The 15153-nt window shown below is 39.3% G+C and overlaps 1 protein-coding gene across 1 annotated transcript in view; it reads left to right on the top strand.

Annotated features, from left to right (window-relative positions):
• PCDH15 (protocadherin related 15) overlaps window positions 1–15153 on the top strand; it is a 1670337-nt gene that overhangs the window by 1010206 nt on the left and 644978 nt on the right. Inside the window, exon 16 of the mRNA XM_077454160.1 lies at window positions 14216–14409. Within this exon, the coding sequence (XP_077310286.1) occupies window positions 14216–14409 (194 nt within the window). The remainder of the gene's footprint in view (window positions 1–14215; window positions 14410–15153) is intronic.

Genomic DNA, 15153 nt, shown 5'->3' with positions numbered 1-15153 from the left:
AGGAATTTACAAGTATACAGAAATAACTAATTGTAACAAGAAGCACTTTCACTTATGCACAGGCGGCAGAGCTTGAGGGCAAATACACTGTCATATTAGACTGCAATCTACTATAATTGTTGGATTTTTCTGTATTTGCCGTAGATAGGGTATCTTATACATGTACAAAACCTAATGAACATTTTAAAAGATAAAAGAGAGAAATTTTGCCCAATTTTGCACTAAGAATTCCTTCTTAAATATTATACTTTTTATTTGAATAAAGTGCAATGAATATTTCAACAGTGGCAAACATGGTTAATACATTGCTCACCATTTCAAGGAATTCCATTCCAAGAAACAACACATTTAAATTAGTATAGCTCCTGTGGGATATACATAGAATTACACTGAAGCTTCAGTTAGTATCAGTTTGCATTCCTTTTAAGTTTGTCCTCAAGAACACACTCTGTTCTAATACATATTCATGCATTATGGGCTACTTTAACCTTCACTTGTTGTTTAAAAATATTAGTTGCAACATGCACTACTTTATGATGAATCTATTGTTCTATGACTCACATTCATTTACTCCTCTTATTTTTCAAACTTGCTCTCCTTGTTGTTACTGTTATATTTAAACCATGGATCTTAAATATACATTTCTAAAGGTAAATACTTCTCTACTAAAAATAATCGTAAGGTAAATTATAGCACTATATGCTCCTAGTTGAATGCTTTGAATATCTTACATTTCCGAAGAAAGGATAGCCATTGGTCACAAGTCACGATTTCCAGGTGTAAATGCTAATATACTGACTGGCATATTCAATAACACAAGAGTATGAAACATCTGTTAACTAATAGCAGCCAATCTCGACTCCCAGTTAGTTTATCTAGCTCTAACAATCTTGAAGAGTATCTAAATCCAAAAACAGACACTTAACATGTTGCAGTTTACTAGTCCTTAGGTGCTGTGGCTGAATTTGTTTTAATTTTTTCAAGCATTGTTTTCCTTTATACTTACTTGGTGATCTTGCCAATAGTGCTTTTCCTTCCCTTGTATGACAATGCTTAATCACCATACTCTATAGGGGGGCAGTGTTTTCACTGTACGACCGGAATGGTATTAGAACTACAAAACAAGTGCACTTTTCTGCATCTCCATAACACAGGAGGTTGTTCTGAGGTGAACTAGGCAAAGCTCATAACACTGATTCAGATCTCAATTAAGCGGAAGAATGTAGTACACAAAGTGTACAAACTCACTAGATTTCCAGCAGAATCAACAATTAAGAAAAAGAAAATATCTCTCACATGTATATATAAAAGACCAAAGGGGAGCAAATAAGAGAAGTCCATCATTGGGATTTAAATATACTTTAAAATGAATCACTTAATATTATTTTCTGCACTTTGCATATTATCATTACTGTTACAATGCATTAATAACTAAGCAAATGTGTACTTTTCCTATCATACAATTGGTACATACAGTATAAAGTAGTCATAAATAGGGATGGTCCTGACATTTCATAGAACAAATGAACATATGGGGTGATCGTGGAAAGTTTGCCCGCTGTGAAGCGCCCCATAATGCACTGCGAGATTGCAATGCATTGACAGCTGCTGATTGGTCAAAGCATGCTCCTGACCTGTAGACTTTGGCCAATCACAGCACAATGTGCTGTTAGTGTCATGATTGGTCATAGGCCAATCATGACTCAAGTCCACGCCCCACACTATATAAGGTTACTGCTTACACAATGGACGTATATAGTGAATGAATAGAGATTAGGCAGGTAGTGTAGTGAGCAGTCAGTGTAGTATATATAATATAGTTCAGAGTATATAGTGCAGTGGGTGTAGTAATATATAATACAGTTCAGAGTATATAGTGTAGTCAGTGTAGTATATATAATAGTTAAAAGTATATAGTGCAGTCAGTGTAGTATATATTAGACATGTGCATTCGTTTTCGTCCAAATGTATTTTCGTCCGAATTTCAGCTATTTTCATTTTCGTTTTGACAAACGATAACGAAAGTGCAGAATCCGAAAAACTAAAGACCCGATATAAATAAATGCTTTATTTTCGTTTTCGTTGTTACAACAGTTATACAATATAGAATAGGAGATTCAACGTGACTCTGACAATAACAATCTGTGTCTATAGAACCTGTGGTCGAATGTGCCTAACCTTACCTCTATTAGTCCAAGATTATATAGAGAAAATATTCGACAGAGAGAAGATTCTGCAAGTTACTGTCCTAAAAAGTGTTTGGGGACCCGGGTCCTGCCCCAGGGGACATGTATCGATGCAAAAAAAAGTTTTAAAAATGGCAGTTTTTTCGAGAACAGTGATTTTAATAATGATTAAAATGAAACAATAAAAGTGTAATATTCCTTTAAATTTCGTACGGGGGGGGGGGGGGTTGTCGATAGTATGCCTGTGAAGGGGCGTTTCTGGTGCTTAGAACTGTCCCTGCACAAAGTGTAATAAATGACACTTTGTGCAGGGACAGTTCTAAGCACCAGAAACATGCGCCCCTTCACAGGCATACTATAGACACCCCCCAGGTACAAAATTTAAAGGAATATTACACTTTTATTGTTTCACTTTAATCATTATTAAAATCACTGCTCCCGAAAAAAACGGCCGTTTTTAAAACTTTTTTTTGCATTGATACATGTCCCCTGGGGCAGGACCCAGGTCCCCAAACACTTTTTAGGACAGTAACTTGCATATTAGCCTTTAAAATTAGCACTTTAGATTTTGAACGTTGGAGTCCCATAGACTTTAATAGGGTTCTAAAGTTCACACGAAGTATGCTATATACTAGCTCCGTCGAATCTTCTTTATACATTCGACAGACACCATAAGCCTTCAAAGACAGATTCGACCGTAATTCATGTGGATTTTCGGATGAATGCAATTTTTGAACGAAAAACGAAATAAATAAAAACAATTTTCGGGAGTAACTAAATAAATTAGTTTTTCGGACGAAAACGAAATTCCGAAATTAAATATTTTACTCTGCACATGTCTAGTATATATAACGCAGTGCAGAGTATATAGTGCAGTCAGTGTAGGGTAGCCAGGAACTGGCTATTGTGCCTGCAATTCAGAAACACGATGCAGCGCTGTTAATGGGGAGCTGTTTCCCTCTAGTGTTGGCTTGAACTCCATATTTAATTTCCTGACAGACAGAAACTGGAGCAGAGCAAAGCATTGTGGGATGGTTAGTGCAGAGGGCTGAGGTTTCAATTGCAGCAGGACTGGCCTGAACTACAACCACCAGATTGCTGAGGAGGAAAGAACAGACTGCTGGGAGGGGATATAAAAAGTCTGACTTAGGCCTAGATTGCTCACTTGAGACATCAGCCTGGATCTGCCAGCAGGAGTTCTGTGCCAATGTGAGCTGTGGCCGAATCGCGGCCTGCACAGACTGGAGCCATACAGCTGCATCCAGAGGGATATCTGTTGACAGCATTGCTTCTTAGCTACAGCAGTCTGGAGGTTGATCTAGATTTTCCAGCATTATCTGCACTTCAGATCTGGGTAGGCCATGGCACAGTGTGATCATGGGATTGGATGCCATTCCTTGAGCCAAACCCCAGAGAGAGAGCCTGAAATCATCGTCTGGATCATCTGCATCATTACCACATTGCCAGCAATTTCCGTGGTGATCGGTGAGCGGGCACCTGCCCATTTGAACACATAAACACTGCATATAGACATCATTGTCTTTGCCTGTATTTCTGACACATGTAGTCCCACAGGAAGCAAGTTCTTTATTACCCACAATACTATATGCAGACATCTGTGCTTTTCTCACATCTCTGGCCTCTGTGACCCTATTGGATAGAATATTATTGAAGTTATATATATATGGTGACCAGGTGCTTGTAAGTTAAATGGGAAATGCTTGCAATTACAACGAGTTTATTACACACCAGCTAAATTTGCTCTGCTCCACCAACCAAAGAATCATTTAATTCATCTTACTTGAGTGATAGCTAAAGAATTTTCCGCATTCCAAGGAGTGATCATTTTGTTCATTTCCTCATCATTTTGTTCTTTCCTCATCTTACTAAGAGACTGATACTATTTAGAATAAGGGGTCTACTGACATTTCTCTGGAACTTTAAAGGAGCCAGTCATTCTATATACAACAGTTTGCTGAATTTTTATCAGTAGTTAATGTTAAGTGTCTGTGGGCTGAGGGGATAGAGGGGAGTGGTCTGACATAGTCTTTTTAGGTGTCAGTCCCCAGCTTCTCTGCTGCCTGTTCACATAGGTTTCAAGGATTTAAATGTAGTGTTTCTTTGCATTTCATGTGTATTACTAAGTAGAGGTCTTTAGATTACACAATCACATTGCATGCCAGTGCCTTATTATTTCTTACAAGTTGCCTTTATGACATACAGTCTTATGTTATGCTTTTCCATGTGCCACTTTTGCCTCAGTAAACAAATTTTAATAGTTTCACTGACATTGCATAAGTTCATTATTTTGGTGATAGTTGGTGAAAATGGCTGAACCCAGGGTGTCAGAGGTGTTGGAAGACTTGCAGAGTTGTGGCAACCAGTGGGGTACAGATTTGATCAGTGGCCCTCACGAGGGTAGTACTACTTTTGGGGACTCATCCGGGAAACCCCATCTGGGATGCTCGAGAAAGTCAGTTGATGTGTCCAGGGAAGAAGAGGGGATGCATTCAGTCACAGCCACTGGCTGGGGGTGAGAACATGGGAGCTGATTGGAGCTGACCATAGTATTAAGATTACATGGAGTTGGATGGACTGAGAAAGAGATACCACAGTTGATGAGGAAGGCCACCCCAGATCAAGGGTCTTAATTTTAGACATGAAACCTGATGATGAAGATGATTACACCTATAGTCTTTAAAAATGGTGGGAAAATATTCCAGGTGGGTTCCAGAAGAACACTGTGAGCCTGGCGGAAGGACTAGAGGCACAAGTGATACCATTACTGCCAGCAAGTGATCCTGATGGAAAGGGTTAGGGTCAGTGAGTCCAGCCACAGAGGTGGCAGATAGCCCAGCTGCAGGAATGCCACCAGCTTCCTTTTATACTGACATGAGCTGATTGGTCGAGAGCCTAATAAAAAAGCCACACCATTTCCGCTCATCAGGGTTATCGGAAGCTTCAGATTTTCTTGGGCCGTGCTCCCACACCAAGAGAGGACGATTTATAAAGTTGAATGAATCAAGCGATGCAGGCAGTAGAAGAATGGAATGTGTTGGAAGCAGTAAAGAGACAACGGATCAGTGTGTCAGAAACCATGAAATCAGACCGAGACAGAAGTACAGTTAAATCACACTTGTTTAATAATAAAAGTAAAAAGAACAAACGTAGTAAAAACATAGCCAAAATTCAGTAACCGGAATGGATAGTCAGCTAAGCCAGAAGTCAAGGATCAATGTAGTGGAACAGTGAGCAGGCTCTGGAGAGAGAAGGGATTCAGCAAAGCCAGTCTTTAAACAGGAACGCAGGAGATAGTTTCTTGTAATGTGACCAAGGCAAAGGCAGAGGTCCTCTGGACTGGATGGCTTAATTAGGTAGGACTGACGAGCAGGATCATCAACAGCTGAGTAACTCTGGAGAGAGATGGGAGCTGGTAATTAGCCAACAGCTGAGTAGCCAGCTCAGAGATGGAAGGGCTGAGTCCAGCCCTGACAGTACCCCCTCCTCAACAACCCCTCCCCCTCGGAGGACCACCAGGCTTGAGGGGAAAACATTTATGGAAATCACAGACGAGGACAGGGGCATGTACCTCCAAGGATGAGACCATACCATTTCCAATGCACCAGGTACTGTATGCTCCCACAGAACCTACGGGAGTCAACAGTGGACTGTACTTCATACTCCTCATGGTTCTCAACCTGTACAGGGGGAGGACATGGCACCGAGGTGGTAAAGCGGATGCAGACCAAAGGTTTTAATACGGAGACATGAAATAAATTTGAAATATGCATAATAGAAGGAAGGTCTAATGCATAAGCCACAGGGTTAATCCTGGGAAGAATATGGAAAGGCCCAATAAACCAAGGTGCAAACTTCAGTGAGGGGACGTGAAGTCGGAGGTTGCAAGATGACAACCAGACCCTGTCCCCAACCTGGTAGGAAGGCACAGGAAGACAGTCAGCATGGAGTCTGTACCTATCATTAGCATGACGCAAAGCCTTCTGGACTTGAGCCCAAGTGGAACAAAGACCATGCAGATGCTCCTCTAATGCAAGAATACTCTGCGGAACAAATGAGTCAGGCAACATGGAAGGTTGGAAACAATAATTCGCCAAAAACGGGGACAATCGGGAAGCAGAATTCAAGACACTGTTAGTAAATTCTGCCCACAGTAATATGTCTGACCAGCTATGATGGTCAGAAATATAGCAACGTAGGAATTGCTCCAAGGACCGATTGGCTTGTTCTGCAGCCCCATTATACTGCAGGTGATACGCAGAGGAGAAAGCAAGCTGAATTCCCAACTGTGCACAAAAGGCTCAACAGAATTGGGACACAAACTGACTACCCCTGCCTGAGACAATCACCTTGGGTAGCCCATGTAAGCGAAAGATCTCCTGAGAAAAAATGGAAGCCAGTTCCTTAGAAGTGGGCAACTTCTTAAGTGCAATACAATGACACATGTTTGAGAACCGATCAACCACCATAAGGATAACAGTGTTGCTTTGGGAGTTTGGTAATTCCACAATGAAATCCATAGACATGGCCTCTCTTCATTGGGTATGGGTTGTAAGAGGGCCACAGGGAGGTGTCAGGAAGTCTTACTCTGAGCACACACGTAACAGGCAGCTATGAAGGCAGTTACATCAGCACATAGACTAGGCAACCAAAATTGTTGGGAAATGGCCCAAACAAGTTGATTCTTCCCAGGGTGGCCAGCTGCCTTGGGAGAATGGTAAGTTTGGAGCACAACTGTACGGAGACTTTCTGGGACCTGAGCAGCAAGAATTTTGTCACCCTGAGGAGAAGTGAGACTGGTGCAAACCGTAGCCAGAATACAATCAGGAGCAATCACAGGAACTGGAACTGACTCCAACTTGGAAGTGGAGGAAAATTTCCGTGACAAGGTGTCAGCCCGTAAATTTTTAGCGGGTAAGAATGAGACAGTGTAATTAAAACTTGACAAGAAAAGAGCCCACTGCACTCTTCTGGGAGAGAGGCGTTTAGCCTCGGACAAGAATGTGAGATACAGTAGAACCTTTTGAGGAGATGTCTCCATTCTTTCAGGGCTAAAATGATCACCAACAGCTCTCTGTCACCAATCTCATAATTGAATTCCGCAGAGGACAATTTCTTGGAAAATAGCCACAAGGATGCATAGCACTCTCAGAGGTAGGCCATTGAGACAGTGTCACCAGTCACCAGTCTCAGAAGCATCAACCTCAATGATAAAGGTAACGTAGGATCAGGATGTGCCAACACAGGAGCAGAAACAAAGGCAGCCTTGAGACTCTCAAAGGCCTTAATGGACTCCGGAGACTAACTCTGTGGGTTAACGTACTTTCTGGTCATATCAGTCAGGGGCTTGACCAGAGATGAGAAGTTACAAATAAACTTCCGATAATAGTTGGCAAAGCTAAGTAAACACTGCAGAGGACATAAACCCATGGGTCAGGGCCACCGTAAGACTGCCAAAAGTTTCTCTGGGTCCATTGAAAAACCACAGGCTGACATTTTTTTTCCTTACTGCATTGTATGCAGTAAGGTAAAAAAACTCATGCAGCTCCCCTAGCCCCCCTAAATACTTACCTGAACCAGATCTCAATTCAACAACATGCACGAAAGCCAAGGCTGACTTGGCTCAGACACTGCAGCAGGAACCACCAGTCACTCGCAGCCAATGTGGAGAGAGCTGGGAAGGGGTCCCGGTAGTGAGCACGCACCAGTGCCCCCATAGCAAGCAGCTTTCTATGGGAACACTCAGTGGAGGGAAGAGCCAGGAGGGGGACATGAGAAGAGGAGCATCTGGGCTGCTCTGTGCAAGACCATAGCCAAGAGCAGGTAAGTATAACATGTTTATTATATTAAAGAAAAACTGATCCTTTAAAACCATGTTAAGAGCCTGTTAGATGTCTGGCAGATCAACAGTTATTTTTTGGTAATTGCAGTATTTTAGGGATATAACATAGGGAAATGTGCGTTTATAGCAGAGATGTACTAAATGTTTTATTTCCTGCCCTAAAATATGCTTTAGTATTGCTTGTTGGGATCACCCATTGTTGGCATTTTATTTCCTGCTATTTTGATTATTAGTCACACTGCTAGCAAACTGAATCAATCCTTAACTAATGGACTGCATTGTCCTAATTCCATTCCACTGATGGCTTTAAATGGCAGTGAGGTAAAAACACATTAAAAAGAAGTAGATCCTAATTCAGTGTGTTAATTTTATAATTTTATATCTAACTATAAAAGCATATTATTAGCTCCCACAAGTGGGACAGATGTCTCACTTACTTTGATAATTTAGCAGTAGTTCTGCCAAAGAATCAGCCTGAAAAGCTAAAATAAAGTACTTTGTATGCTTTCAGTGTATCATAAATTATAGTACAATATTATGTGTTATCATTAGCCATACTTTCAAAGTTTGAGTAGTTGGTAGAGAAGATACCGTATTTCAAAATTAACAACATCATTGATTTCAGTATTGGTTATTTAATTCACTTTTCATTATTTAAAAAACAATGAAGTACATACACTCAGAATTGTGTAACCTCCTTGATTGTTACTAGTTTTGAAAATAGATCGTTTATTAGAAAGGAGAATCAGTAAATTTGTCCAAAAGCAGCATTACAAAGTTTAGCAACTAAGGGGGCATCTGAATGTGACAACAACATGGCAATTGGAAAAAAAAATATTATATTGAACATATCCCTCTGGCATCAAATAGTTTGTGTCCCTATACCCATGTGTTTAGTGTTTTCTATAACAGTACACCCTTTGCAGCTAGTGGCCTATATGGGAATTATATTTTTTTGTAAATAAAACAGAAATATTACTGTAGGTAAAAAAGAGCCCTCCTCATAAATTTTTTTAAAATAGGTACCCGATTGCTCTTAGTCTGTTGCCACTGCCAACTAAAAAACTGGAGTAAAGTCTAGTACTCACGGGCCGAATGTTGGGTGCCATCAGCTGGTTCAATAGAAACTGGTCAACATTGGGCCCATTTGTACCGCTGCTGATGCAACAGAAGCATGTCCAAAAAAGTTCTGCTGACCATCATCTACTCAACGGTTTATTCTGGCGGGGGTCGCCCCTTGTCAGAACAACAGCTCAGCAGATGAGATTGCTGTACTAACATTGGATCGTTACTACAGCGGCTCCTTTTGAGCTCTTCAGGTTTTTTTTTTTCAGTTCTCTAGATTGAACGGAAAAAAAAAACTCAGTGTGTACCAGGCTTAAGAGCTTGCAGAGTTCAAGAGTATTCCTTTATGAGGGTCAGTGTGAATCCATGGCCAGTGCAAACCATGGTTTTATGGTGGCCACATTATAATGGTAATGTGTCACTGAACACCAAAGTAAAAATGATAGTATTTGCAGCTCAAATCTGCAGCCTTCTCCTCTAAATCAGGCCCTGAAACCAGCAGGCGACTCCTCAGACCTTGTGTTTCTGATATTTATTGAATCTAAATGGTGCTTGTGGGAAATAAAAAATAGTATTCTTTATGAAGGCCCGCTTAACTCATATATGTTTACAACACATGATAGTGTTACCCAATCTTCTCTGAATGAAGCAAGGCCATATCAAAACATATGGGATGCTTACCTTAGTACACAATACAGTAAGTGCCAAGAATGAATAAATAAAGGTGTACAGTTGCAGGCAGATATGGTTTTACCAGTGATAAAATGTTTATAAAGGTACAGTGTAATGTTTTCTATAAAAGGTTTTACCTATATTTTGCCAGTACAATTATTGTTGAATGAACTGCAACTGTTTTGTAAAATCAACCTGTAGTCTAGGTCTATTGACTTCATTTTATATCCAAGATAAGTTTACAGGGAGATACAGTATTATGCATTTTTCTACTCCAGAATAAAAGATGATGGACATGTGAATCTTTTGGAACGTATTAATTTTTAATGCTGCATTTTATTGAGTGTTTCGCAGTATCCTAAATTAGTTGTATATTTATAAAATGTGTTGAAATATAATATTTTCATCTAGCACACTCATTTCACAGAGAAATAAATAAATTCTGGTAGCATTTTTAAATATATTCCAAAGAACAATAGCAGAGTTCAGCATAGCTGTGACCTGCAGTATTAAGAATAGAGAAAATGGAACAGCAATAACTACATGTTAGATCTAGTACTGACTGAAATATTGAAATAACAGTACAGAGCAACTTCTAATAATGTTAGAAAGGTTTAACTGAAATTTCAATAATTCACTGAATATATTGCATTCACAGCTACCAAACTATAATGTTCCCAGATCTACTGTGTCATTAATTATTAATAATTCTTACTCAATAGTAATGCACGTTTATGTTGTAATTACTTTTAAACACATGGTTTTAAATGCCAGTTTGTTCGAATTTAAATTAAATTATATAAAAATAGATATGAGGATTAAAAACCATTGTGAATGCCACATAAAGAAACATATCCCATCCTTATACCTTCAGTGGGTAGAGTCCTGCAAAGATCAACATACCTCTTCCCAAAAACCTACAGCTTTCAAAAATTTAACAATCTAATTGCTATTGGTATCCTCCATGAAATTAAAAGTATTTTTTCAGGTATAGAAAGCTACCTTCAGTTCCCATTCTTCATTAACCACTTCCAATCCTTAGGGCATACCTGCACATCGTTGGTGAAAGCAATCAAAGCAGAATAATGGCTGCAGATGCTGGTATAAATTTTGACAGACTGTGACTCACTTTCAAGTAAAAGTAAACCGAGTTGCTCTATGGTCACCCAATCATTTTTACAGGGCTCTGTCACCACCCACCGTTTCGGTTCTCGGTTTCATCAGATGCTTTGGAAGACAGATTTTTACATATACAATATGTGAAAATTTCTAAATTCCCCTGTGCCGCAAGCTAAAAATTGGCTCAGTGGAGCCCGTTTGTTCTCTACATGTAAACTCTATGCTAACCTGAAAATAGACAACTTTGACAAAAAAAAAAAATGGGCTTAAAAATGATTGCCTTGGTCCCATTTCAAAACTACAACTCTTCTACATAGAGTCATTTCTTGTTTCGGGCATCAGCACATTCTGCTTCTAAAAAGCATTTTATGTCTATTTCTCTGTGCAATCAATGGAAACATAGTACAATGCCCTAATGTGGAGATCCCTGTATAAGCCTATAAGTCAAAGTGTAATTTATTTCCCCATTGATGATGGGAAAAAAAAGCCTCTTGGCTTACACTATTCTTATAGAATGAAAAGATGGCAGGGCTCCCAACAGGACTGCAGAATACATGTGCCCTTAGTGACTATCAATAAGGTATAACATTTTTAACATGGTGTTAATACACAGCACTTCTCTCCTTTGGTTCAAAATGGATTAAGACATAATGGGGCCCTAAGCAAAGTAGCATTTTTTTTTTTTGATTGACATTAATAACTGCAGTAGTAACAGAGAGAATCTTTGCATTGTCTGTACTGACACATTTTCACAAATCTGAAAAAGTGTAATTCACTAAATACAAACATGTAATATGTAAATATAAAAAATAAAACACAAAAGTAATATTGTGCAAATCAATAATACACTCACTTATGCCCTTTCACCTGTGTATTTACCACTGTGCTTCCAGCAAAAGAACCCTTCCCCACTAAGCAGCCATTTAAAATAGTGTGTAATTTCTGTGTATTTGTTCCTATTATAAATAATTGAAACACCTGGCTCTAAACCAAGTGATTGTTACACCACTAAATATTATACTACAAAGTGCATCAGATATAGCTCAAAAAAAATTGTATACATAAAAAAATAAAAAATGAAAAAATTATTTAATAGTAAATAAACATTAAATAAAAATAAATACCCCAGTGAATAAGTGATAGTTCACACTATACATTTAAACACTCCTCAGGGAGTATTGCAGTGCATATGCAGTGTTCATACAATGTTGCAAAAGTTTGTGAGTCTCCAAAACATTTAACTTTAACAAGCAATATTGATCAGTTTTTTTTTCTCTCAAACAGCCTTTCATTCGCCACACCGCTGTGAAGTGTGACTAAATCAGCCTCACACTCAACGTGTTTGGCAGAAAAGCGCTTTCCAAACTTTTTTTTTGCAGGGATGTGGATGACAGGCATACAATCCTTCATTCAGAGGGAGAAAAGCTGACCCAATTGATACTTTCATAGACAGTGCTCTCATGAAATAGAAAAAAGGAAATGCTCCCATAGCGTGATACCGTAAAAAAAACTTTTACACATAAGAAGATCCTCTTAAGTTACACTCACATTTAAAAACTTGTAACCACACCAAATAAATCAAGCCACAGCACACTTTAACACAGCCGATTGCCAAAGCATTGGTGATTTTTAGCGGACCCAGGGTATGCGAGACACACTCTTTAAATCTCTCAACGCTCCTTGGCCTCGCCAGCACCTTGGTGAAGATAGACGTAAGCCGTCCGATGGTTCCTCTCACTTTCAGTTACCTATTGGCCATGTTAACACCATCTTCAAACCAAACCCGTTGCCAAAGACAGAACAACAAAGCTAAAAGCAGCTACTAACATAACCTGCTGCTGAATGCCTCACCTAAGGGTTAGCCTGAACTTTATGCAATGTCTTTGTTTTCTGATAGAAGAAATTAGCCCCCTTCCTCCAATACCCGATGTTGCATTGATATGTGGAGAACGGAGGATCATGTATGTCTATTTTTATGCATATAGTCATCTCCAGCAAATTGCTATTTGCATATCAGTATCAGGATTTACTAGGAATTTCTGAGGCAATTTTTTTTACAGCTGCCAGTTAGATTCTGCTGTTAGTTACCTGATGATGTTAACTTTGTTATTTTGATTTTGCCAAATAGTTTCATATACAGTATGAAGCACTATCTCTGTAGAGCCACTGGATAGGATGGGTCCTCTGTTCACTGAAAGTAATACTCGGCACCCAATAGTAGTGCTTTATCAAATAACATCACTAAACAAAACTGATAGTAAAGGCAAACCTAATACATTGTCACCCAATTTGGTTGATAACTAAGCAAGCATTAGATGAATTAAAATTGGTAATAACACAATTTAGCATACAAAGTAATTAAAAGTAAGGACTAGTCATCAGATGATATATGGCACCCAGATCAGCATAATCAGTAGCAAAACCTCCTCAAGTGCAGCAGTGAGCAGTAGTAAAGTTTAATATACAGACTGCTTGAACTCTATTTAGAGCATTTATGATGGTGATGCTAGTCCTAAACCAATTGAGCATGCTTTGTCAACAAAAGGAGGATGGTAGTGGAGGGGGCAAGGGAACAAAGGTATAGGTGCAGTCTAAGTTTGGAATATGTGCGATATAGAGTGCAGTACGGGTGCAGTATGGCTTGGGTACACTTGGTGTCCTGCTCATCAGCTCACTCCCTGCTAGCAGTATCACCAATGAGCAAATAGCCCTCTCAGCAGTCCCCAGGATGCTCTGGTGACCTCTCGTTATAGAAGGCGGCCCCCTTGGTCTCTCCCTGAAAGCCTCCAGTGATCAGCAGTGAATAGCAGAGGGTGAGTGGATGCTCCATTCTCCCTGCTGCTGCAGTGCAGGTCCTGTGATGTGGTTAGTGATTATGCTCCATGGTGTCATCACTCTCAGTGTCAGGCTCAGATCTCCACTGGAATGGTCTCCTGCTGGCAGGTGAATATGCAGACACAGGTGCTCTCTCTCTCTAACTCCCTTGGTGCCAAGAAGAAGAACTTTTCTGGGGAGCTGTTCAAAAAAAATTTCTCTCCACCCCTCTTACTGCACAGTGCCTAATGGGATCTGTAGTGTAAGGGGGTCCATTCCTTCCATTATATGGCTGTATCTTAAACTACAGGTCAAGGTTTATTTCCAAACAAAAGGAATTTCTAAAATAGTACATACATTTACGTCTCACTGCATAAACTGTTTACTTGTAGTAAAGAAACATTCATATCAAACAGTTTATTTTATAGACAAGTCAGAAAGCTGATAAATAATGAAATCTGTGAGCTGATGGTTATTTCCTCTGATGTTTTACTTGTAGCTCACAGCTGTGGATGCAGATGAAGGAACTAACGGGCAGATTATTTATGAAATCCTAGCTGGAGCTCAGGGGCAGTTTGTCATTAATAACAAGTCCGGTGTCATCAGCATTAGTCCAGGAGTCACACTGACAGTTGGAGAGTCATATGCTCTAACGGTAAAAGCATCTGATAATGCCCCTCCTGCTCAAAGAAGGTACGTATAAAATACATTATCGAGAATTGTATTTCTATAGGCTGCATAGTAACACTACCGTTGTAAATAAAATGCATTGTTTTCTCACTAAGAGTGTCAATGCCAATGAACAATTATATGGAAAAAAAGTATTACACTGCAGCTTACCAGTCATTAGATATGGTGGCAGCATTTGTTTTCTTTTTTGGATTTTATTCCCTCTATTTTCACCTGGTGATCTGGCCAGTAACATATCTCCTATATCAGTGAGACACAACTCTGGAGGAATGAGAATAGGTGGCACAGCAGACACAAGTGTTAAGTGATTTGTCTCATATACGTAAACTGATACATTCTGCTGGAGAGCTTGTGCTTGTTAAAAATAGCAGACTTACTGGACAAATCACCAGCTGAAAATAAAGGAAAGAAATCCTATAAAATGAAACTAATACAGCATCACATCTAAGAATTGGTAATCTACAATATAGAACTTGACAAGCAGTCTCCTCTACTGTTACTCTACTTGTATTTCTTGACTTTGTTACAACAGTTTTACAGCTATACACAGAATGGCTTTGGCTTATACAGGCATTTTTTTTAAAACTCATGTGATCAATTGTTAAATGTAAACTAAGTAATTTCTGCATTGATGTGAAGTATTAAAAAGAGTGGTGGATCTGGTGCTGTATTTGAGATAATGTCATCTCTTATAGATTGAACAGTTGTCTTGGTTTGTATATTTCAGTTACTTTATTAGATAAATCT

This window comes from Lithobates pipiens, unplaced genomic scaffold, assembly GCF_037356315.1.
Source record: "Lithobates pipiens isolate NorthernLeopardFrog02 unplaced genomic scaffold, aLitPip1_a1.2 Scaffold_25, whole genome shotgun sequence".
NCBI classification, from domain to species: Eukaryota; Metazoa; Chordata; class Amphibia; order Anura; family Ranidae; genus Lithobates; species Lithobates pipiens.
Note: the sequence above shows the minus strand (reverse complement) of the source record. Positions and strands in the feature narration are given on the sequence as shown.